This window comes from Gorilla gorilla, chromosome 14 (assembly GCF_029281585.2).
Source record: "Gorilla gorilla gorilla isolate KB3781 chromosome 14, NHGRI_mGorGor1-v2.1_pri, whole genome shotgun sequence".
Taxonomy (NCBI): domain Eukaryota; kingdom Metazoa; phylum Chordata; class Mammalia; order Primates; family Hominidae; genus Gorilla; species Gorilla gorilla.
In genome coordinates, this window is record NC_073238.2 from 109,959,839 (window position 1) to 109,984,842 (window position 25,004).

Here is a 25,004-nt window from a genome sequence, read left to right on the forward strand (position 1 = left end):
TCCATCCCCAGAAAGAAATTATTTAGCCCTAAATGTCAAGTGCTACCCAGGTTGAGCACTAAAAAAGAGTTAACTCTAAACTTGCCCAAGAAAAAACAAGCACTACCTAACAGGGCCTGCAAATGACACGTTTTGAATCTTGAGTCCCATCAAGTTAGAGAAGCTTGGAAAACACCTTAAAATTTCCAAAGTTCTGCCCTAACAAAGCATAAAAAACAGGCCTATGAGTTCAGCCAGTTAATACGGTATTGGAATAAAATTCAATACTTTTTAGAATTATCAGAAGTCAGACATACAATGTATCATCCAAAATGTCCACAATAAAAAATCTTAGACATGCAAGAAAGAAAATTTAACTCAGGGCAATAAAGAAAGCAGTCTTTATAATAAAAACCAAACCCCTCAAATATATAAATAATAAAAGCAAATCCAAGTAGGCACACACATTGGATTTTAAGATTTACAGAAACAAGTATAAATGTACTCAACGGGTTAGTATGTTCAAAGAAACTGAGGAAAAATATGAGTAAATATACTCAACGGGTTAGTATGTTCAAAGAAACTGAGGAAAAATATGAGTAAAGAGAGAGAGATTTTCAGCAAAAAAGTGTAAAGTTTTTTGTTTGTTTGTTTGTTTTTTGAGAAAGAGTCTCACTCTGTCACCCAGGCTGGAGTACAGTGGTGTGATCTCAGCTCACTGCAACCTCTGCCTCCCGGGTTCAAGCGATTCTCCTGCCTCAGCCTCCTGAGTAACTGGGATTACAGGCGTCCGCCACCACACCCAGCTAAATTTTGTATTTTTAGTAGAGACAGGGTTTCACCATGTTGGCCAGGCTAGTCTCAAACTCCTGACTTCGTGTGATCTGCCCGCCTTGGCCTCCCAAAGTGTTGGGATTACAGGCCACCGTGCCTGGCCAGTGTAAAGTATTTTTAAAAAGAGCCCAATAAACACCCTAGAGCTGCAATACTGAAATGAGAAATAAAGGAGAAAAGAAAAATCACTGGCTGGTCTTACCAGCAGTTTAAAAGCAACAGAGAAGATTGAATAAAAGTGAAAAAGACTGACTGTCCTATAAGACAATCTCAAATAGTTTAATATATATGTAATAGCAGTCCAAGAAAAACAAGAGTGTGAGAATAAGTCAAAAAAAACTTAAGATATAACGGTTAAATATTTCCTAAACTTTACAATAATAAAAAGAATCAAATCAAAGATCCAAGAAGCTCAGCAAACTCCGAGAAGTATAAATACCAAGTAAATTATACCTAGGATCATTATCAATCCTCTAAAAAATCAGTATCAAAGAGAAAAAAAAAATCAACCCAAAAAAAAAAAAAGAAACATTACAAACAAGGTAATAAAGATACAAATGATGGCTAACTTCTTATTAGAAAGAACGAAGGCCGGTTGACAATGGAACACCTTTGAGGGGAGAGGGGCAGACACCACCAGCTATCACCCAGAATTCAACATCCAGCAACCATGTGCTTCAAAAGAAAAAAAAAAAATTTGTTCAGATTAAAGAACAAAATGAGAGAATTCATGGCCAGCAGACTTATACTATAAGAAATGTTGGCCAGGCGTGGTGGCTCACGCCTGTAATCCCAGCACTTTGGGAGGCCAAGGCAGGCAGATCACTTGAGGTCAGGAGTTCAAGACCAGCCTGGGTAACATAGCAAAACCCCATCTCTACTAAAAATACAAAATTTAGCCAGGTGTGGTGTCACATGCCTATAATCCCAGCTACTCGGGAGGCTGAGACAGGAGAATCACTTGAACCCGGGAGGCGGAGGTTGCAGTGAGCCGAGGTTGCGCCACTGCACTCCAGTCTGGGTGACAGAGTGAGACTCTGTCTCAAAAAAAACAAGAAAATAAAGAAATGCTAATAGATGTTTTACATGCCGAAAAAAAATTATATCAAATGGAAACCTAGAGCTAAAGGGAAGGAATGAAGAGCACCAGAAATAGTAATTCAGTGGGTAATTTAAAAACTATTTTTTTCTTCTTTTAAATTGTGGAAAGACAACTGAATAATTAAAGCATAAATATTGTATGGCGGTGAAGATGAGGGGATATTAAATACAAATAAACCTTAAGCACAAATGAATCCAGTAAGAAACTTTAAATACAAGTGAATCCAGTAAGTCAGGATGCAAAAAGTTCATGACTAAGGAGAAAAAAAGACTAACTCTCATAACCGGAGATTTTAACTTCTCTCCCTTCTTCTCTCCGTCTCCCCCACTGTCTGTCTGTCTGTCTGTCTGTCTCTCTCTCTCTCTCTCTCTCTCTCACACACACACACACACACACACACACACACAGTATATTTGTTTCTATCCAAAGGCATGATTATCTAAATAGCTATCCTAAGGAATCAGCCAAAAATTACTGCAACTTAACGCACTTTAGCAAGGTTTCAGGAAACAAAGCAAAAATACAAAAATCAACTGTATTTCTATATACTAACAACAAATGGTAAGTGAAAATTTAAAATACAATTTATGGCCGGGCACAGTGGCTCACTCCTGTAATCCCAGCACTTTGGGAGGCCAAGGTGGATGGATCACCTGAGGTCAGGAGTTCGAGACCTGCCTGGCCAACATGGTAAAATCCCGTCTCTACTAAAAATACAAAAATTAGTCGGGTGCGGTGGCATGCATCTGTAATCCCAGCTACTCAGGAGGCTGAGGCAGGGTAATTGCTTGAACCCAGGAGGCAGAGGTTGCAGTGAGCCGAGATCGCGCCACTGCACTCCAGCTTGGGCAACAGAGCAAGAGTCTGTCTCAAAAAATAAAATAAATAAAATACCATTTATAACAGCACAAATGCTACTTTGAATTACGGCATTCTTTTTTAAATGCTAACAAATATAAAAATATAAAAATATAAAATATAAAAATATAACAAATGATCTTTAAGACCTCTATCCTAATAATTACAAGGAGAGTTAAAGATCTAGGGCTTGGTGTGAGTGGCTCATGCCTGTAATCCCAACACTTTGGCAGGCTGAAACAGGAGAATCAATTGAGCTCAGGAAGATCATCCTGGGCAACATACTGAGACTCCATCTCTACTTAGAAAAAAAAAAAAAAGAAATTTATAAAGATGTAGATAACTGAGGAATAGGTAAATACACTATTTTCTTAGACTGGAAATCTAAATAATGTTAAGATGCCCACTCTTAACATTAATAGTCAGGTGGATAGAATTGCCCTGTTGGAGAATTACTTCTCCAACAGGGCAATTACTTCATCTGGAATTACTTCATCTGGAATTCTAAGACCATGTCTTAGAATTCAAGATGCATAACCCAACAGTTTCCTGTAAAACTTGAAAAGCTGATTCTAAAGTCAATATGAAAATGCAAGAGACTTAGAATAGTCAAAACAATCATAAAGGAAAAACAGGTTGGGTAACTTTCACTATTTGATTTATAAAGCTATAGTAATTAAGATAATTTGCTATGAAGAAAGAATAGATTCTATCCACCTGACTACTAAAGTAAAACAAAGAAAATATAGATCAACAAAACAGAATAGAGGATCCAGAAAAAGATTCACACATAAATGGCCATCTAATCTACATTTTCTCCAACTTAATTCAATGGGGAAAGAGTAGTCTTCAACAAGTTGTTATCAGGAAACTGGCGCTGCGAAGTGAATGCGCTTCTCTTAAGATTTTACAGCTTAGAAAATGACAACACTCAGATGTGAACTCAGGTCTGACTGCTCTGAGTCCATGATTGCTCTCAGAGTCCACACTCAATCTCTACCCTTGCCAATCTGCCACTAGAAGACTTCATGGAGTCTTCTACAAAGTGCCTGGACACCTGACTCAACACCTGGGCTCTCCTGCATATGAGATTCCCAGACCAGATGGTGGGACACTCGGGCTGATGGACAGCTACCATGCTTGAGGTTTATACCTACAAGCCCCAAGGAGTTATTCACCAATGAGGGGGATTAAACCTGCAACCCATATGCTATCTCTGTGAACTGGAAGGTCTTAGTTATAAAGCATAAAATTAAGCTGAACACATATTTGAGGCCTATTAGTATCACATAGGAGCTTTTAAAATTTCCCTAAAGCAATTAAATCAGAATGTTTAGCGGAAGAGTCCAGACACCAGTGGTATTTTAAAGATTTCCCCTCATGAATACAACAGAGAGCAGTTTGAGGAACCACAGAGCTAAAGCATTTTCTTCCAGTTTGCACCCACACCCCAGTGAAGCAAATACAATTATCAGATGATGGGACGCATCTGACACTCCTAAATCTCCAGCAGCAGAAATTTCCTCTTGGAAAAATCCAAACAAAACAAGTCCTCCCTCCTTAACTTGCTTTCTTAGCTCAAACTCCAAGCTATGGAAAGTTAACTTGGCTCCTCTTAAGCTATTCCCTAGCAAACTAGAAGACTGACACATTATCCCTTAATGAGATTAATGTCTCACAAAATGCCCAGGTACAATTCAAGTTCACATCAGAAGTAAAACCAAAAACTGGAGGGGGAGAAAAGTTTTTGAAACAAAAATTTTAACGTATTATGGACAATGTAAGAAGCACTACTGGGTCATTCTAATTTTGTCAGAAACTTAGAAAATAACATTAGAAGAGGAAGTCCAACCAAAGTATCACATGTGTCCAGGGAGATAACTTCCACACACACCACACACAGTTTCACTTTGACAACACTGTCAAGAGGCTCTCTACGAATCTTCAGAAAGGAAACCGATCTACAGACTAATAGACAAAAGATTAGTTTGAGCCATATGAAATTGCTAGTTTTGTAAAAAGGCCCAAAGGAGTTGAATATATGTAATTTCTTTTTTTTAAAGAAGAGTCTTGCTCTGTCACCCACGCTGGAGTGCAGTGGCACGAATCTCAGCTCACTGCAACCTCCGCCTCCTGGGTTCAAGCAATTCTTGTGCTTCAGCCTCCCAAGTAGATGGGATCACAGGCGTGCACCACCATGCCAGGCTAATTTTTGTATTTTTAGTAGAGATGGGGTTTGACCATGTTGGTCAGGCTGGTCTCGAACTCCTGGCCTCAAGTGATCCACCCACCTTGGCCTCCCAAACTGTTGGGATTACAGGTATGAGCCACTGCACCCGGCCCTGAATATCTGTAATTTCATACTATTCAGTCTAAATATAAAGCAATATACAGTCTACAGTGAAATAAAAATAGCTTTAAGTAAAAACAAAAGTTCTGTTTTAAAACTAAGACCACAACACTGTATGGCTCAGTTGCTGACAAAATTTGCTATCAATTGTCTGTCCACATCCACTGAGAAAACCCAGAGGGAGACGGGGAAGGAGGACTGGGATGCAGCCGGAGAGCTACAGGTGGCTGCAATCTTCTCACCATCAGCGCATGATGGTGCATTTATTTTTTTACTTCAGGTTCTACTTATTGCATAGGGCGGCAGACATGACTTGGGAAGGGTGCACAAGCCCAGCCTCTCTGTGCATCATGGGAGGGCACCTTCCACTTCCTACTCAGTCTGTGGTAGAGGAGGCTGTCTGCTGCTCTGACCACTGACCTAAAAATATACCTGCCCTGCAGCAATGCCAGGAAAAGAGAAGGAAAAGATCAAGGCCGGGCGCAGTGGCTCACACCTGTAATCCCAGCACTTTGAGAGGTCAATGTAGGCGCATTACCTGAGGTTTGGAGTTTGCGACCAGCCTGGCCAACATGGTGAAACGCCGTCTCTACTAAAAATACAAAAATGCACCACCATGCCTGTAATCCCAGCTACTTGGGAAGCTGAGGCATGGGAATCACTTGAACCCGGGAGGCGGAGGTTGCAGTGAACTAAGATCATGCCACTGTGCTCTAGCCTGGGCGACAGAGCAAGACTCTGTCTTGAAAAAAAAAAAAAAAGCCAGGAGTGGTGGCTCACACCTGTAATCCTGGTGGTACTTTGGGAGGCCAAGGCAGGAGGATCCCTTGAGCCCAGGAGTTCGAGACCAGCCTGGGCAACATAGGGAGACCCTGTCTCTTTAAAAAAAAAAAAAAGGAAATGGTCAAGAGGAGAGGGTTCTCAAATGAAAAGATTAAAAGAAACAGGAATTCTTCCCCCAGAAAGATGAACAGTACCTGATAATATGAACTCTGGATGGAGTATCCAAGAGAATATATACATGTATTCCTGGAGTATCCATATTCCCTGCATACAGGGAATATGCATTTCCCCCCAAGTTACAGAATTCTAAAAAGAGAACCACACAGTATCACTTAAATGGTAAAACAATACACTTAGGGTAACTACAAATATTTCTCAACACAGAAATCTATAGAGAGCACCCCTCTGAGATACACTACATACATATATTCCATATATTCTTCTAGGGCAGATCTGTAATAAATGATAAAGGAAAACTAGAAAGTCTGCAGGGACTCAACACACCTTAGAAGGTGGAAGATGAAGGACAGACAGATACTTTACCTCAAACTATCCTTCAGAGTAACTCTAAAGAAAGTGAAGACGAGCAGTTTTATCCAGAATAAAAAGTTTCCCCAAACTTTCTCAATTCTGCAAAAAAGTCTGCAAACAGCAGAGAGGAGCACCAGCAAGCAGGCTCAGGTACTGCTGTGGCTTTACCTGGCATTCAGGACAAGCCAACCCAACATCAAAATCCACAACTCAGAAGCCAACCCACTGCAGGAACCACCACGGTTCTTCAAATTAGATACAAAGTCAGGAAATCTTGAGCTAATTAGGCCACAGATCTTAAGGAAAAGTCTCTATGCCTAATGTATTTGATAATACAAATGCTGGGATAACAAGCCCACCCTGATTAATGAAACTGTCCTCCATTCCATCGTAGGTCTAGCATTCAGATGTTTAGCATTCAGGCTCAGATCTATCCTGGCCCTAAGTCAAGGTAGGCAAGGGCAAATGGGAGATCCAGTCTCACTGGTGGCTGGGGCTGGAGATCTTCAGCTATCCTTAATCCAGGCTCAGTTTGACTAAAGGGACCCTCTTCCTCCAACATGGCCCCAACTCCCCAACTCATGTGCTCTAAGCTATAGAAGTAACCCCTTGAGACTTGAAGATGGACACATCCCCTGCTTCTGTGTCCCAGATAGCTAAAAAGTAAAAACAGGAGATAAGGCACTGTCCCCACTGCAGAGGTTATACGAACCCATGCTGGGAATATGACTTGTGACTGACGACATTCTAACATGAGCAAGTAAAACGTTCAGCACACTATTGCCATGAGGAGCCCGTATTCTTAATGCCAATCTGTTGACCTCACTTAAAATACAGCCTGTGCTGCACAGTCTTTTTATTTGGTAAAAGTTGTAAGAAATTACACAGAGTTCCGAGGAACCTGAACAAACCACCATGAACCATTTCAACAGACCACCCTTGGAGCCATCAATCCAAATTAAAGCTAGTCATGATTCATAAAAACATCTCATTTAGTTCTCAAGTTAAACAGACAAATTATTAAAGAATAAGTGGGAATGTAAAATGGTGTGGCCACTGTGAAAAACAGTATGATGGTTCCTCAAAAAATTAAACAGAATTACCACATAACCCAGCAACTCCATCTCTAAATAAATATACACTCAAAAGTATTAAAAGCAAGGACTCGGCCGGGTATGGTGGCTCACGCCTGTAATCCCAGCACTTTGGGAGGCCAAGGTGAGCAGATCGCGAGATCAGTAGTTTGAGATCAGTCTGGCCAACGTGGTGAAACCCTGTCTCTATTAAAAATACAAAAATTAGCCTGGCATGGTGGCAGGTGCCTGTAGTCCCAGCTACTCAGGAGGCTGAGGCAGAAGAATCGCTTGAACCCAGGAGGCAGAGGTTGTAGTGAGCTGAGATCATGCCACTGCACTCCTGACTGGGTGACAGAGCAAGACTCCATCTCAAAAATAAAAATAAATGAAAACTAAATGCAAGGACTCAAAGAGATAATTGTACATTCGTGTTCATAGCAGCATTGTTCACAATAGCTAAAAGGCAGAAATAACCCAAATGTCCAGTGGCAGATGAATGGATAAACAAAATGTGGCATATCCAAATAGTGGAATATTATTCACTCTTTCAAAGGAATTAAATTCTGGCATACAATACAGCATAGATAATCCCTGAAGACCTTATGCTACACAAAGTGAGCCAGACACAAAATAACAAATACTGTATGATTCTACTTCTATGAAATACCTAGAGTCATCAAATTCATAGAGCTGGAAAGCAGAAGGCTGATAACTGTGGAGAGGGGAGAGTGGACATCAGTGCCTAATGGGTACAGAGTTTCCACCTGGGAAGATGAACAAATTCTGTCGATGGATGGTGGGGTTGGGAGGCACAATGATGTGAATGTACTTAAGCAAACGAACTATTGTACACTTAAAAAGAGTTAAAATGGTAAATTTTATGTTATGCATATTTTATTACAATAAGAAGAAAAATTAATGATGAAAAGCCTAAAGTAATTTTACCAAAGCTGTGAAAAAGTAAATAAATGATGAGTCATTTTCAGATATCCTGCAAGATCATTCAATACCAAATGTCGACAACGGGCTCGGCAGTCATTCCATTTGCAACACCCAACCTGATTTCTGCCAGACCAGGAATCAGGATATGGGGGCCTCAGTGGAAACTGCCAGCGTCGCAGAGGGACCTTTCAGAGCCCTGCTGCAGAGCCAGCCTCTGCCCCAAGGAAGCAGCCCACGTGTGAGGAGGAAGTGTCTTATTTCTTCACCTGGGCATGTTTCCACATACAAGGCAGGACATGAGGACATTCGTCTTTCCCACGTTTCTGGGATTTCAGGTTAAGTCTTATGGTTTAACCCAAGCAATTTTTGACTTCATAAAGAGACAATACTTCTAAGATAATCAAGCTGACAAATTAATACCTTTGGGAGATGTTTACATGCAGGTAAGCAAGTCTGCCGAGTTAGATCAGATTTCCCAAAGGCTATTTTCCAAAGCGTTAGTGGACAAGAGGAAGAAAAACAGGTGAACAATATCTCACTTGTACAAAGAGCTGTCAAACTGGACTTCATGTAGGGTGTTTTTAAAGTTTGCCAAGTGGAGTGTTAGTGAAAATTTTTATGAATTTATTAGAAGTATGATCTTGAAAGACAAAAATCTAGCTAGTTTATAGAAAAACCTGAGTATTCTTCTCCTAAATGGTAGAAAAGAGTACAGGAGAATAACACAGATGATGATGATGCTGCTGCTGCTGCTGATGGTGTTGGTGGTGGTGATGATGAAGACCCCTTGACTAGTGTGTACAAGCCTTATCATTTTCATGTCACACATGAGGAATCCGGGCATACCTGTTATACTGTACCATAGACACTAAGACACGAGGCCTCCAGGATTCACAGAATTATAAGATTGATTCCCCCATGTCAAAGGAAGACTTGGGGAGGACACCTTACGGACACTCTGGATAAGTGACGAGGTCAAAGAAGAATACCTTAAATTTAAATGGGCTGGGTGCGGTGGCTCCCACCTGTAATCCCAGCACTTTGGGAGGCTGAGACGGGCAGATCACAAGGTCAAGAGTTCAGAGTTCAAGACCAGCCTGGCCAACGTGGTGACACCACGTCTCTACTAAAAATACAAAAATTAGCTGGGTGTGGTGGCCCATGTCCGTAATCCCAGCTACTCGGCAGGCTGAGGCAGAAGAATCGCTTGAACCCGGGAGGTGGAGGTTGCAGTGAGCAGAGGTTGTACCACTACACTCCAGCCTGGGCGACAGAGCAAGACTTCATCTCAAAAAAAAAAAAAAAAAAAAATTAAATGGCTTAAAAAAATGGCCCAGGACAAAGAGATATCCAGGACTGATTTAATGACAAGTTCTTTAGCTCTTGACACTAGCGTCTCTATGGCAACTTCTTAGCAAAGCAACCAGAAATCCTACTCCTTCTGTAACAGTTAAGACCACAGCAAACTATGGTATTATTTATGGCATATCTCAATACAAAAGCACAAATAAGAAAATATCAAATCAGGTCTTATCATTACTACTGCCCTAATGGGAAAGAAAATACAGTCAGCCTTTCCTGTGCATGGGTTCAGCATCCCTGGACTCAACCAACCTGGGGTTGAAAATATTTGGGGGAAACAAAATAGGTGATTGTGTCTGTAGTGAACACACACAGATTTTTTTCTTGTCACTATTCCCTAAACAGTTGTTTATAGTACCTAATACAATGTATATTTACATTATACAATGTACAATTATATAATGCACAATTTACAATGTGCAATTATATAATGTACAATTTACAATGTACATTATATAACTGTACACAATGTACATTGTATATTGTACATTATATAATGTATATTTACATTGCATTAGGTATTATAAGTAAACCAAGATGATTTAAAGTACATGGGAGTGCACCCATTAAAAAAAAAAAAAAAAAAATCATGTCCTTTGCAACCACGTGGATGCAGCTGGAGACCATTATCCTAAGCGAATTAACGCCGGAACAGAAAACCAAATACCAGATGTTCTCACTTATAAGTGGGAGGTAATCACTGAGTACAGATGGACAGAAAGATGAGAACAAAGACACTGAAGACTGCTAGAGTGGGGAGAAAGGGAATGCGGCAAGGGCTGAAAAACTACCTATCAGGTACCACACTCATGGCCTGGGGGATGGGATCATCCATAACCCAAACCTCAGCATCACACAATACACCCATGGAAAAAACTTGCACCTCTACCCCTGAATCTAAAATAAAAGATGAAATTATTTTAAATAAATAAATAAATAAAATGCCATATATGGGAGGGTGTGAATAAGTTATATACAAATACTATGCCACTTTATATCAAGGACTTAAGCATCCTCCGATTTTTTTGTATCCTCAAGAGGTCCTATAACCAATCCCCCACGAATACCAAGGGACAACTGTTTATTGTAAAAACTTACTTTGAATGAAAACGAACATAAAATAGAAACACTATAAGTTCTCTCCAAAATTGTGAAAAACAATCAAAAATTCAAAGTGTTACCCCAAACATCCAACTATTTTCTTAAATACCATTAAAAACAACCACAACTAGATTTAGAATATAAAGAAAGACTGTATCCAACGTGGATTCCATTTACATTTTTCTTCAGTTAAGAAAATTATATGGAATATGACTAAATGGTTCATTTAAAAAATATAAGAATTCCCTTTCTCAAATATATTTTCTCCTAGATTTAATTTCACAGATCCAATTTCACTGAAGTTCACTTCTGAATACAACTGTGATGTAAGTGAAGGTTTTAATGAACGACAACAAAAATTTCCATAAATACAACTATGAGATTGAGGCAAAGAAACACTGAAAACCAATTTGATATTTTTAATTAGATTTCATTATAAATTTAGTATTCTGCAACAGCCTGTTATCAAAGGCAGCCATGCCCTGACAGCAGTAGAAAACTTTCATTATACACTGGAAAATTTTGCATAAAGAAAAAAAACATTGGCCCGATGCAAATAGCAAGCTTCTCTAGTAAGGTGTAAATGATTCTATTTACAGAAGTTTTCTTCGTTTTTCTTTTTTTAGAGACAGGGTCTTGCTCTGTCACCCAGGCTGGAGTGCAGTGGCTATTTATGCAATATTTAATTTACATAAAACTTCCTCAGAATGCTTCTGATGCTTCAGGTGAGGTACATGTTTAATGCTGAATGTCACTTACCTTCCGATAAATCATATGGCACATGGCTACTCGTAACCTCATCCCAGCACACTGAACGTGATAAAAATATAAGTGATGCAGTATAGCCAAAATGAGTGTGCAAAAGGTCAGCACCGTGGCATAGGCGTATGCTGTGTTCAAAGCCACAGAATCCATGGGATCATAATTTTCAAAATAATTAATAATTTTTCCCAAAAATATGGGCTGGACTACTTTGGCACTTTCCTAAAAGAAGAAAAAGAAAAGCCTTTAATTAGACATACAGACCACACCATTTTTTCTTTTTACTTTTTCTTCAGATATTGCTCGCTTTGTCATGCATGCTGGAGTATAGTGGCACAATCCCAGCTCACAGCAGCCTCGAACTCCCTAACTCAAGCAATCCTCACACCTCAGCCTCCCAAGTAGCTGGGACTACAAGTGCACACCATCATGTAGAGCTAAATTTTTTTTTTTTTGGTCAAGACAGGGTCTCACTATGTTGCCCAGGCTGGTCCCGAACTCCTAGCCTCAAGTGATCCTCCCACCTCAGCCTCCCAAAGTGCTAGGATTACAGATGTGAGCCACGGCACCTAGGCTCGTTTTTTCTTAACACAAGTTTTATATTTTCAAAGTGCAACATTCATCACTCATCTAAAAGAAAAGCAGAACTGTTTTCTTCTTTAAGACAAGCCGATAGGAGTTTTAACCTGAAATCAAAATTCTAATTTCAAAGTCAATAAAGTTTTAGTACATTGTGCTTGGTACACTGTGGGTGCTCTGTATTACAAACAGGGCTTTAAAGCACACTTGGCAAACTACCAAATTAAGTCTTGGCCTAAGGTGAATAAGGAAAAAAATGGCCCAAGAAGAGTAAGGAATTTGCTTACAGACACCCCAGCTCTCACCCCACTTCCTCTGTACCCTTGACATCCCAGCCCACAGGCTCGTCTATGGGAGGCCAGCACTCTTGCCACCTTCTTCACAGTTAAGAGCCTTTGTGAATGGAGATATTGGCACAAACCCAGATCAGAAAATCAAACTCTCCAATTTTTCCCAATCCAAACTCCAAGAGTCGGTAGATCTAACATCACCAAGTCCAGCTTCAGTTGGAGTGGGGAAAAGAACCAGGCTTGGGAGGATTCCAGGCTCTTGGACCCACAGGACATTGCTTCAGTATGTTTCTGCCCCCTACAAGCCCGGATGTGCCCAGAACTGCCACTTTGGCTCAAGTAGTGTGGAGTCAAAAATTAAACACAGCAGAAATTGAGCTCAAAGGGAATGTCATCAGTGGCTCTCTATATCAGCCATATTTTGAAGGTCCTGGTTTTGAAGCAATATTAATAATCATCTTTTCCCCAAGGCAAAATTAAAATCCCACACCAATGAGCTGGGAAGCATGCAGGCTTACCTTCTGAACAAGACGTAGGGAATGCAATTTTAACCTCCAAGACTAAAGGCAAAGAAACAGCAGAACGCAGCTTGAGCCACGGTTTGAGGTAAGCAAAGGAGCTTTCCTTTACTCTCCCTGCCAAATGAGCACTTCACCCAGCAACCTACTTCCTCCCTCTCGAACCCGTTGTAAGGGACCCTTTTCCCCCATCAAAGAAAACCAAACACTCATTGCAAATCCAGGTCACCAAAAGTAAACATGTAGGCCCTCGACATCATTTCCTCCTGACTTCTCAAAAGACAAAATGCAAAATGTTTGAAAATCTTTCAAGACCTTAACCTTGAAAAACAACTTTTCCTTTTAAGCAATCTCTCCTTCTTAACAAAGACATAATAAACACCTGACAGGTTTGCCATTGATAGCTGTTTTCTGTCGATCTGAAGTGAGGGAAGAACAATCAGTAAAAAACAAAAACAAAATTAACACACACTTTCATCCCAAACAACTAGCGCGGGATCAGGATATTTACAGAAGACATTCCCATCCCTCAGATGGGTCATGATATTAAATCCCAACACGCCTGTCTCAGCATGCGAGCACACACACACACACACACACACACACACACACTCACAGACTTCACCAACTGCACTGCCTTCCATGAGGTCATGGAAGTTTTCCCCTATGATACAGAAATCAGAAAATACCATTTAGTTGAAGAATTATGAATAAGATGATCAGATATAAAGAATGCAGAGGCTCACCGTTACATTTCCAGCATGGCCAATCATTCAAAAGGCACTAAGAGTTTATGGAAGAGCCCCCAGCACAATGGGTCATAACACGGACTGTTTAGAGTTTACTGAGATGAAAATCTGGACATTTACATCAAGAAGCAAGATGGCCAAACTATATACACGGGCAGCCCTGGCTCAGGAGTGCCAAGGGCAACCAGGGCCACAGCAGACACACCCGGGCTATCAGCCAGACGCTCAGTGCTCTTTGCCTTTCTAAATGTTCCTGACACTTCTCACGGTCCCTGGGAGTCACTGTTACCTGTTACACACTTCTCCATTTCAGCCGTAGGTGAGTATGATTCAAACGGCAAGAGGGATGGCCCCCAGAGGAAATAACAGATGCAATAAACCCAGCGAAAGAGAATGCAAAAGGCAGGTAGGTCACGACTACCTAATTGTCCAGATTTCCCTGCCGAGAGACAGCATTTAATAATCCAGTCAAGCAAATGGGCTCATTGGTGAGTAGTGCTGGGTTTTGGTCCATGCTTTTCCACGGACCTCTCCATCTTAACCTTCAACTAATACGAAACGAAACAACTGGGAAAATACTCGTTATCAAAATTATAACTAACCAAATTTAAACTTTCTAAATATCAGTACCAAGGTCAAAAGTAACTCACATAAATTCTCCACCTTAGAGACCAACCAATCTATGACCTGGTGAAGAGTCTTTCCACAAACAAGCTAAGAATAGTCCTTACTCCTTCACAAGAATTCTCCTCAACTGTGAAACCATGGAGATTTTTGAGAGTCCAGTAGGATACTTCAATGTTCCATACTTCAGGTTCTACTGGAGTCCCAGAGTACTTGAAGGCAGATACTTCTCAATGGAGTATTTGGTACTCAGCCTCCTGACATTTGAGCCCCATCCCTTGCTTTCTTGGAGTGACACATTACATGTCTAGGCCCAGCGGGCACGCGGCCTCCATGCTCCTGCTCCCCCACGCACTTCAGATATTCCTTGCCCAACTGCACCATACCAGATTGCATGGGAAGGAAAGAAAACACAGGAAATAGAAACAAGCTACCAAAGAAGATGTTTGAGTGAAAAATACAAGCAGAAAAGAGTGAGCTGTGGAAAAATGAGTAAGCAGTTTGTTTTAGAAATGGGGAAATACAGCCAGGCGCGGTGGCTCCCGCCTGTAATCCCAGCACTTTGGGAGGCCAAGGTGGGCAGATCACTTGAGGTCAGGAGTTCAAGACCAGCCTGGCCAACATGGTGAAACCCCATCTCTACTAAAAACACAAAAATTAGCTGGGCATGGTGGCTCACACCTGTAATCCCAGCTACTGGGGAGGCTGAGGCACAAGAATCACTTGAACCCAGGAGGTGAGGCTGCAGTGAGCTGAGATCGTGCCACTGCACTCCAGCCTGGAGAACAGCACAAGACTCCATCTCAGAAAAAAAAAAAAAAAAAAAAGAAATGGGGGAACAGGGGACAAAACTAGGGTTGAGAAAGATCCAGAGATAAGGAAGAAAAAAGGTGAATCTGGGGAAATAATAACCATTAAGACTCCAGATATACCTGAAGTCCTCTCTGAATCAGTGCAGTCCTGACTGCATGTTAGAATCACCCAGGAGACTTACATGCTCACTGATGCTCAGGACCCATCCCCCACATTTAGGGCCAATTGATCAGGGTAGGGCCTGAGTTCCCCATCCCTGGAAGATTCTGGAGCGTAGAAACCAATGCCTGTACACATCACTATTCTCCTCTCCTGCACTATCTCTGTGTCTGAGTCTGGAGGGGCTGGAGACCCGCTGTGAAGAGCTTTTTTGAGATGGAGTTTCACTCTTGTTGTGCAGGCTTGAGTGCAGTGGTGCAATCTCAGCTCACCGCAACCTCCACCTCCCAGATTCAAGCAATTCTCCTGCCTTGGCCTCCTGAGTAGCTGGGACTACAGGCACATGCCACCACGACCAACTAATTTTTGTATTTTTTTAGTAGAGACAGGATTTCACCATATTGTCCAGGCTGGTCTCGAACTCCTGACCTCGTGATCTGCCTGCCTTGGCCTCCCAAAGTGCTGGGATTACAGGCGTGAGCCACTGTGCCTGACCCTGAAGAACTTTTAAGACCACAAAGGGCTTTTCATCAGAGCTGCTGCCAAATGTTAGGCTTCCAAGAAAATCCCTTAGGAAAAAAGGATGCTGAGATTTCAGTGATGAAACTAAGATCTTCCATTCTGCACAGCAGGGAAAATTAAATGTTCAGTAAAGACTGTACCTACCAAACAAAAGGATGAATCATAATTTGTTTTTTTAACTTTAAACAAAATAGTTTAACTAGTTTATTTGACTGTAAAAAAAAATAGTTTGAAAAGATAGTCCCTGCACATTATTATCTACCCTAAGGACAATGTAAACTGCAAAGAAAAAAAAATTTAAATTATTTTTAGAAATCATATTATGGGTAATAGTGTTGATACTGTAAGGTAAAATAAATGAATAAGTATGTTGATATCAAGAGCTGGGATTAGGCTAGGGAGAAAAAAGAACAGATGAAGGGAGAAAAGAGATACAGATGTAAGAGTAAAGAGATTAAGTAAAAACACTGGCGTCCTGAATCTGATTTGGAAATACCCACATAAATTCATGATATGTTTATCTTTAAATATAAACATAAAAGGAGTTAAAGCTGCTAGGAAAAATGGTTGATTCCACAGCTGGGGCAAAAACTGTTCAGGGAGCCTAAAACATCTGTCATACCAGAAAATGAGGAAGTTGCAAAGACTAATAGCACACATTCAAAAGACTCAGGGCCCGACTTCGATAGACTCCCACTAGCCAAAGACAGCCAAAGCGTGGCACAGGGATGATAACTGTAATGTACAGCACATCAGAACTGTTTAAATCCATGAGCTCACAATCATACTCATCAAAATAAACAGAACAAGCAATAACAAAAAATCCATTAACTCCACAGGAAAACGCTGGAGAATCACTCATTATTTTGAAAATTGGTTTAAAAAAAAAATAACAAAATTAATCATTTCTCCTGCCTTTCCTATAGGTGTACTGTAACTCAGAGTATCCAAGAGTTGATAATGGCAAAGTTTCTCTTTATGCAAATATTTCAGCTAATAAATGAGGAACTGGAATATCACCACTTTGCAAACTCCTAACAAATTAATGCATCTTAAGCAATGATCATGAATGGCTCCAAATACCACACACACATAACCAGACCTAAGCGAGGTATCTCGAAGTGGCAGGTGGTACACACCCTCACCTACAAAGTACTCCTGCCAAAGGGAGGAGGGGGGAAAATAAAACCTGAATCACATCAAGCTTCTAGATCTAACTACTAACTTCTGGTACCAGATGGACATGTTAAATGATACAGCATGCAAGGATGTAGAGGGTCACAAGATGGGGAGGAGGGATATGCAAAGAGCCCAATCTAGACCCTGGGAATCCATGCAGGGCAAGCAACACGGTTTCTTCAATTAAAAAGTACACACGCGGCTGGGCGCGATGTAATCTCAGCACTTTGAGAGGCTGAGTCAGGTGGACCACTTGAGGTCATGAGTTCGAGACCATCCTGGCCAACATGGTGAAACCCCATCTCTACTAAAAATACAAAATTACCCGGGCGTGGTGGCAGATGCCTATAATCCCAGCTACTCAGGAGGCTGAGGCAGGAGAATCACTTGAACCCAGGAGGCAGAGGTTGCAGTGAACCAAGATCATGCCACTGCACTCCAGTCTGGGCAAGAGCAAAACTCCATCTCAAAACACACACACACACACACACACACACACACATCTTCAGAGGGGGCAGTGAGCAGGGCTTCATAAAAATCAAGAGTGGTCATGAGTTGATAGTTACTGAAGCTGGCTTAGGGGTAAAGAGAGGCTTAGTATTCTATTATATTTTATATTTTTGAAATGATCTTTAAAAACCTAAGAAAGATCCCAGCATTTTGGGAGGCCGAGGCAGACGAATCACTTGAGGTCAGGAGTTCGAGACCAGGCTGGCCAACATGGTAAAACCCTGTCTCTACTAAAAATACAAAAATTAGCTACATGTGGTGGTGTAAGCTTGCAATCCCAGCTATTCGGGAGGCTGAGGCAGAAGAATGGCTTGAATCAAGGAGACAGAGGTTGCAGTGAGCCAAGATCACACCACTGCACTCTAACCTGGGTGACAGAGCGAGACTCTGGCTCAAAAAACAAAACAACCAAAGAAAGAAAATACCACATGAGGCTTGGCCTTGGCCCTCATGTCAGGCAGCTGAACAAGAAATGTAGAATTGAAGTTATTAAAAACCACCTCATTGACCAGGCACGATGGCTCACGCCTGTAATCCCAGCACTCTGGGAGGCCAAGGTGGGTGGATCACAAGGTCAAGAGATTGAGACCATCCTGGCCAACATGGTGAAACCCCGTCTCTACTAAAAATACAAAAAAAATTAGCTGGGTGTGGTGGTGCACACCTGTAGTCCCAGCTACTCGGGAGGCAGAGGCAGCAGAATCACTTGAACCTGGGAGGCAGAGGTTGCAGTGAGCCGAGATCGTGCCACTGCACTCCAGCCTGGTGACAGAATGAGACTCCATCTCAGGGAAAAAAAAAAAATACACATCTCATTTCTCAAAGAAACATTTAGATAATCTTCAACTATCTAAAATACAAAGACCAACAAGCAGCATAGATACAAATGGAGAAGCTGCCTGTGTCCTGGTTTGGCTCACACAGAGGATTCCCAAGCTCCTCCTTCCTCCTGCCCCCGCTGCAGGCTCTAAGTGGGTGGATACTTGCTCAGTCTCCAGTCCCCATCACAGTCTCCATGGAGGTGCACACAGTGGACAGATGTGCTGGAAATTCGCGGGCTGTTCTGTTCTAATTAGCATTTGCCTGGAAGAGCCCCGTGTTCACCATTAGACTAGTACTTGTTTCTCTGGGCATTATAATCATTCCTCAACTCTGACAATCATTCCTAATCTCACTTGCATTACTTTGAAATTCCAACCTCAAAGACTCCCCGCAAACTGGTGTCACCATCCCTCTTCCTGCTGGTGCCATCATTAGTACCCAGGGAAGGCCCTGCTTGCATTCAGCTTAGTTAAGAGTATATGGCTAGGGAGTTATGGATCCACTGCACAGTTGTTCTGTAACCAGAGGAATTAACCCATTTGTGCCTAGCATTCCATTATTGGAACACTAAGCTTGTGGGAGTTTATATTCTACCGTTCAACGTCATCGCCAAGGTCTGATTTTTCACACACAAAAAAAATTGGCAGCCTCCGGCATAAGTGGGTTAAAAAAGGCCTGAAAGTCATCACAGAAGCTTTTTACTAAATGCTAGGTTGAGTTTAGAGCTTCCACTATCTAAAATACGAAGATCCACAAGCAGCACAGACACAAGACCAAAAAATGAAAAGCATCTTCATTAAATCAATTGTGAAACTAACATTTGTTCTAACTCCATAATTTTTTTTTTTTTTTGAGACAGAGTCTTGCTCTGTCACCCAGGCTGAAGTGCAGTGGCGTGATCTCAGCTCACTGCAACCTCCACCTCCCAGGTTCAAGCAATTCTCCTGCCTCAGCCTCCTGAGTAGCTGGGATTACAGGCGCCCACCACCATGCCCAGCTAATTTTTATATTTTTAATAGAGAAGGGGTTTCACCAGGTTGGTCAGGCTGGTCTCGAACTCCTGACCTTGTGATCCGCCTGCCTTGGCCTCCCAAAGTGCTGGGATTACAGGCGTGAGCCACTGCGCCTGGCCTAATTTTCTTTTTTAGAGACAAGGTCTTGCTCTGTCACCCATGCTGGAGTGCAGTGGTGCAATCATAGCTCACTAAAGCTGGGAACTCCTGGGCTCAAATAATCATCCCTTGGCATCCCAAAATGCTGGGATTATAGGCATAAGCCACCATGCCTGGTCAATAAATAGCTTTAATGATTGAAAACCCAAAACAACACCTGAAATGCTTTTGAGATGTTACACTCACTACCTTCATCTTAAGAAATTGTTTCTCTCCAACTTCTCCAAAACAGCCAAGTGTCAATAGGCAAGTCTGGGAAAACAACAGTATTTATACTAGAATTCAGGCTGTTTTCACTGCTAGAAGGAAAAGAAAAAAAAAAATCCAAGGATTACTTTGAGTTGAACTGGGAAGAGCTTTAGCTCCCTGAACTTCACTGCATCGGAACTAAAATTTCTACCAGTTATTATGTTAAAGACACAAGGTTAAAATGAGCATCATCCACTAGTCACCATGATCCTCTAAATAATAACTGACTACTGTCTAATTTTATACCATAAACCACCAAGATATTGGTGTAAACACAAGACCAACAAGTGCTCTCCTGTGAAAAGCCCAGGCTCCACTTTATATGAGAGGTGCCTGCCGCCAGCACTGTGTGGGTCCATCTTAACACCTTAGCCTGCCGCCCTAATACCTGGGGCCCACCTTGCTAGTGGGAGGGTTCAGATACCAGGACAGAAGAGCTGTTCCCATACTAGTGACTCATCTGGGGTCTTCATCCTTGCCAAGCAAACTGCACACCCACTTCACGATTCAGGCCAAAGGCTTCTGAAACTGCAGAGATATCATTGCTATGCAAGAAACCCAGAGCCTTTGATAAGTAAAAACAGGGAACTTGACATCTGCCCAGACCATCAGTTAATGTCGTGACCATGCAAGACCACAAGCTTCCCCCTCGTCCATCCGAGGAGGAGACAACTGGGAATGGTGTCTTAACAGCGTGGATGTTGATGAACTTGGGTCAGCAGGGCTGCACGCCTCACACATGTGGAGGATGGTACTCAGTGGGAGACAGGTTTCTAAAGGGTTCTTGGTCAGCCAGGCACAGTGGCTCACACCTGCAATCCCATTAATTTGGGAGGGCGAGGTGGGCCGATGGCTTGAGCTCAGGAGTTCTAGACCGGCCCGGACAACATGGTAAAACCTCATCTCTACTAAAAGTACAAAAAATAAGCCAGGTGTGGTGCATGCCTATAGTCACAGCTACTCAGGAGGCTGAGGTGGGAGGATTGCTTGAGCCCAGGGAGATGGAGGTTGCAGTGAGCTGAGATCACACCACTGCACTCCAGCCTGAGTGACAGAGTGAGACCCCACCTCAAACAAAAACATAAAAAAAAAAAGAGTTCGTGGTCAACCTGAATGTACCTTGGTGCTCTGACCTGCCCAGCGCCCCAGCCACTCTCTAGCATGTCACCTGACTTTCCGGCGCCAGGACACCTAGGAACCTAGGGTAATTTATAATCCCCAATCTGATTTCCCACAGCCATGCCCCACTGCTCCAGGGAGCTCTTAGCATCTGACTTATCCCTAGGCCAAGTTCAAGAAGCATGTGCTGGATACTCTGAAGAGAGAGTTCTCAAGACACCTTTACGACAGTCTGGAGATGGTTAGGGCCCTAAGTCAGCACACCTGAGACTGAATCTGGGCTCTGTCATTTACACTTTGTGTGGCCCTGGGCACATTATATAACTACATGGCACCCAGTGTCCTCTTCCCAAAAGTAGGGGTAAAAGAATGCCTTCTGACTGAGCATGGTGATTCCTGCCTATAATCCCAGCACTTTGAGAGGCCAAGGTGGGAGGATCGTTTGAGCCCAGGAGTTCAAGACCAACCTGGGCAACATAGTGAAACAAAAATACAAAAATTAACCAGGCATGGTGGCGTGCACCTGTGGTCCTAGCTACTTGGGAGGACTGCTTGAGCCCAGTAGGCCAAAGCTGCAGTGAGCCAAGATAGCACCACTGCATTCCAGCCTGGCAACAGAGTGAGACCCTATCTCAAAAAATAAAATAAAATAACCTAACATGAAAGAAAAGAAAGAAGGAAGGAAGGAAAGAAAGAAAGAAAGAAGGAAGGAAGGAAGGAAGGAAGGAAGGAAGGAAGGAAGGAAGGAAGGAAGGAAGGAAGGAAAGAAGGAAAGAAAAAAGAAAGAAAGAGAAAGAAAGAAAGAAAGAAAGAAAGAAAGAAAGAAAGAAAGAAAGAAAGAGAAAGAAAGAAAGAAAGAAAGAAAGAAAGAGAAAAAGAAAGAAAGAAAGAAAGAAATCATAGCAGTTCCTGGTACATAGCATTTTTCAAGTACTCACTGTCAGTATTATTACAACTATTGCTACTATCACTGCTGCTGCTACTACTACTACTGAGTACCAACCACTACTAATCCTGCTGCTGCTTCTACTAGCACTGCTGCTGCTAAGCAGTACTGAGCATGAGCCCCCATATTTGCCAGGTCCTCCACTCCCTACTTTTCTGCCATGACTGCCCAATAACCACCCCGCTAAAAGAAAGACCAGCTCTCCACCAACTGTACCCGTATTAAAGCTCCCCTCGATCCGGGCCCCTTCCCACATGCCCACCAGCAGTAAAGATTACCATGCTCCTTGCACCAGAGTGGGGCCTGTCCTCAAGTCTCAGGAGAAATTCACGTTTCTACAGCCTCTACTTCTGTGCCTGCTTCTCCCAAAAGCTTACCCAAATCTCATTGTAGTCCAGTCACCATCTGTGGGTTAGAGACCCCACCCCAAGTGGCTGGCAGCCCATGACAGCACGGACAGCCCTGAGCATGACAAGCTCAGTTCCTTCTAAATCATCCTGTTTTCAATTTCATAAGCAGCTGGTAACAAAGGGAAACTAGAGAAATGGAAGTAGCTGAGGGAGGCCTGCCTCGAAACCTACGTGAGGCCATTGATTCCCACTACACCTAACCAGACACCTGGCATGAGCCTTAGACACTTACAGAGGCTCCATGGCTACCAGACAACTTCTCTGATGTTGCACAGCCAAACTGGGCCAGGAAATCCTGCACACACTGGCCACATTGACACCAACTTGTCATTCTATTTCTTTCCAACTGAAACTGATTGGGGCCATGTGGAAACACCATCGCTGGGACACCCCAGCACAGGTTGAAGAGGGGCTGGGAGAACCTGAGGGGCTCCTAGCCCTCTTCCACCCTCAAGTCAGTTCCACCAGTTATTCTGCATGTCCACCCCATCTGCCACAAAGCCACAGTAGCATGCAGGCAGGGCGGGTACCCTCTCAAAGGTGGCATTCACCATCTGGCACCCTGGCCAAAACACCTTTGTCACCAATGAGACCATTCATCTCCCAGGACCGTCCAGTCCCCTGTTGTCTGACAGATTCCTCTGGTGTAGGGCAGAGCTCACCTACCTGCCTCCCACTGCCCACCGTGCCCTCCATAACAAAAAGCATGTTCAACAGGAGCAAACCCCCCCACATACAAACCAACCCCCTCCCCCTACCCACCTCATTCCCTACAAAATGCACCGTGACAACTCCCCATCCTGCATTTAAAGCCACCCTTTTGTAGCAACAGCAACATCCACCCCTCTTACTTTCATGGACCACTGACATCCCTAAGGTAGCACAGAGGGCACAAGTCACCCAGCAGGACCCTCTGCATCTCCTCTAGCAGGCCGAAGACCAGAACGGACAAGCTACCTGGCAGTGTGCCTAGGCAGAACACTGTCTTTCGGCAGATCTCAAGAGAGGCCCTTCGGGGTAAAAGAGGTTATTTCCCTTCTGGCTTTCTGTCTTTGATTTTTCATGGAATGTCCATTTATACACTCTCTGCAGGGCCAGGCACCAAGACTCTACCTTCCAACCAGCAATCCACTCCGACAACAAGGAAGACACACCGGATGGGTGTGATGAATCCCCTTGGGTGCACAGTCCTCGGACCTTCTTCCCAGAGGGGATTTTGGCTCCCAGCACCTGGGCCCACTGGGAGGGGGTAGCTCTTGGGTGCTTCAGCCAGCTCCAGCCTCTGGGGCACCACCACCAGCCCAGGTGCAAGGCCCTCAGCTCTGTTTCCCCGAGAGGGGAGAGGTGACAATACCTCTCCAGGAGAGCAATTATCAGATTTGGCTTGGTGAACAACTATTTATTGAGCACCTGTAAAATGTCTTACATTATTCTGGGCTCCGATCCAAAATCACTTCCTCTAAACCACAGGGCGCGCACTCCTCGAGGCTGTAGGATCCTCTTTTGACCAGAAGTGACTCTTAGCATTTAAAACATTTACTGAGCACCAACATTGTCCTACCATAGAATAAAATACTCTTCTTCCATGACACTGCATTTTAATTGGTTACAAGAAAAACAATAATGACCTTGAACTTCAGTCACTTAAGTATTCACCCCGATAAATACGCTCACTGAACTAACTACCTAATACTTCCTAGACATGTTTAATCCTTAGACCTTAAAATACCTTCAAACCCCATCTGGCCACTTCTCCCTTCTGTTCCCCCATCCATTACAGCACCAGTCAATGGCGAGCACATTTACTCTATGTGTCCTGAAAAACAATTCATGGTATGTAAAAGCTTTTACCTCAATTAACGTAAAAATTCCCAAAACTAAATAAGATTTCCAGTAACACTTTATGATTGCTCTTGTTAAAGAAGGCTTCTGTGCATCATTCTCAGCTCTTAAAACTTCTTTATCCCAGAACCTACAATGAGGAAAAAGCTTCGTAAATAAGAGTGAACCCTGCCACAATATAAAACAGGGGAGGTGGCAGAGTGACAGGTATGCATTTAAGACAGGGCATTTTGTGACTATTTCATAAATGCTGCTAATTGCTCCCAGGGCTCCTGAAGGTTATGTGTGGTACAGAATCTGGAGCATCAGAAAAACAGGCCTTGAGGGGAAGTCTGGGGAAACAAGTTACTGCCAAGCTTTACTGGATTGAAGCCCCATCAGTAGCACAGATAAGCCAGACAACCTCCTCCAGCCACAACACTTCCACCTACAGGGACAGACCTCAGGCATCTCGGGCCTTTGGTGCTGGCTCCCCTGACCTCTACGGAGGCACAGGAAACAGGAGTTTCCCCCAGGCCACCATGGTAGGCTGAGCCTAGGGGCAGCCTGAGGAAGGTGACACATATTAACCTTAAGGGTAAACGGAGGCTCCAGACAGGACCCAGGAAGGCAAAACCCACTCCCCACACACAGACACCCACGCTTCCTTAATGCCCACTTTACTGCCTCCCACTTACCCTTGCAACTCCTCTCCAAGGTGCTGTGAGCGGTCTTCTGGCAGCACTGAATACATATCATCTTCCTCTAATCTCCGTTTATGGCCAATTTTAAACAAGGGATTGAGCCACCTGTTAACAAGAGAAAAGAGACATATATCCAGA

The 25,004-nt window shown here is 42.9% G+C and overlaps 1 protein-coding gene across 3 annotated transcripts in view; it reads right to left on the reverse strand.

Moving 5' to 3' along the window:
* The window catches only part of ABCC4 (ATP binding cassette subfamily C member 4 (PEL blood group)), a 283,972-nt gene that overhangs the window by 205,513 nt on the left and 53,455 nt on the right, over window positions 1-25,004 (reverse strand). For 2 of the 3 annotated variants that reach the window (XM_055360589.2, XM_055360590.2), the window contains exons 2-4: window positions 24,861-24,971; window positions 24,193-24,313; window positions 11,678-11,902 (exon numbers count right to left, since the gene is read on the reverse strand). In XM_055360589.2, the coding sequence (XP_055216564.1) occupies window positions 11,678-11,902; window positions 24,193-24,313; window positions 24,861-24,971 (457 nt within the window). The remainder of the gene's footprint in view (window positions 1-11,677; window positions 11,903-24,192; window positions 24,314-24,860; window positions 24,972-25,004) is intronic. The other variant, XM_055360591.2, reaches the window with a different exon arrangement.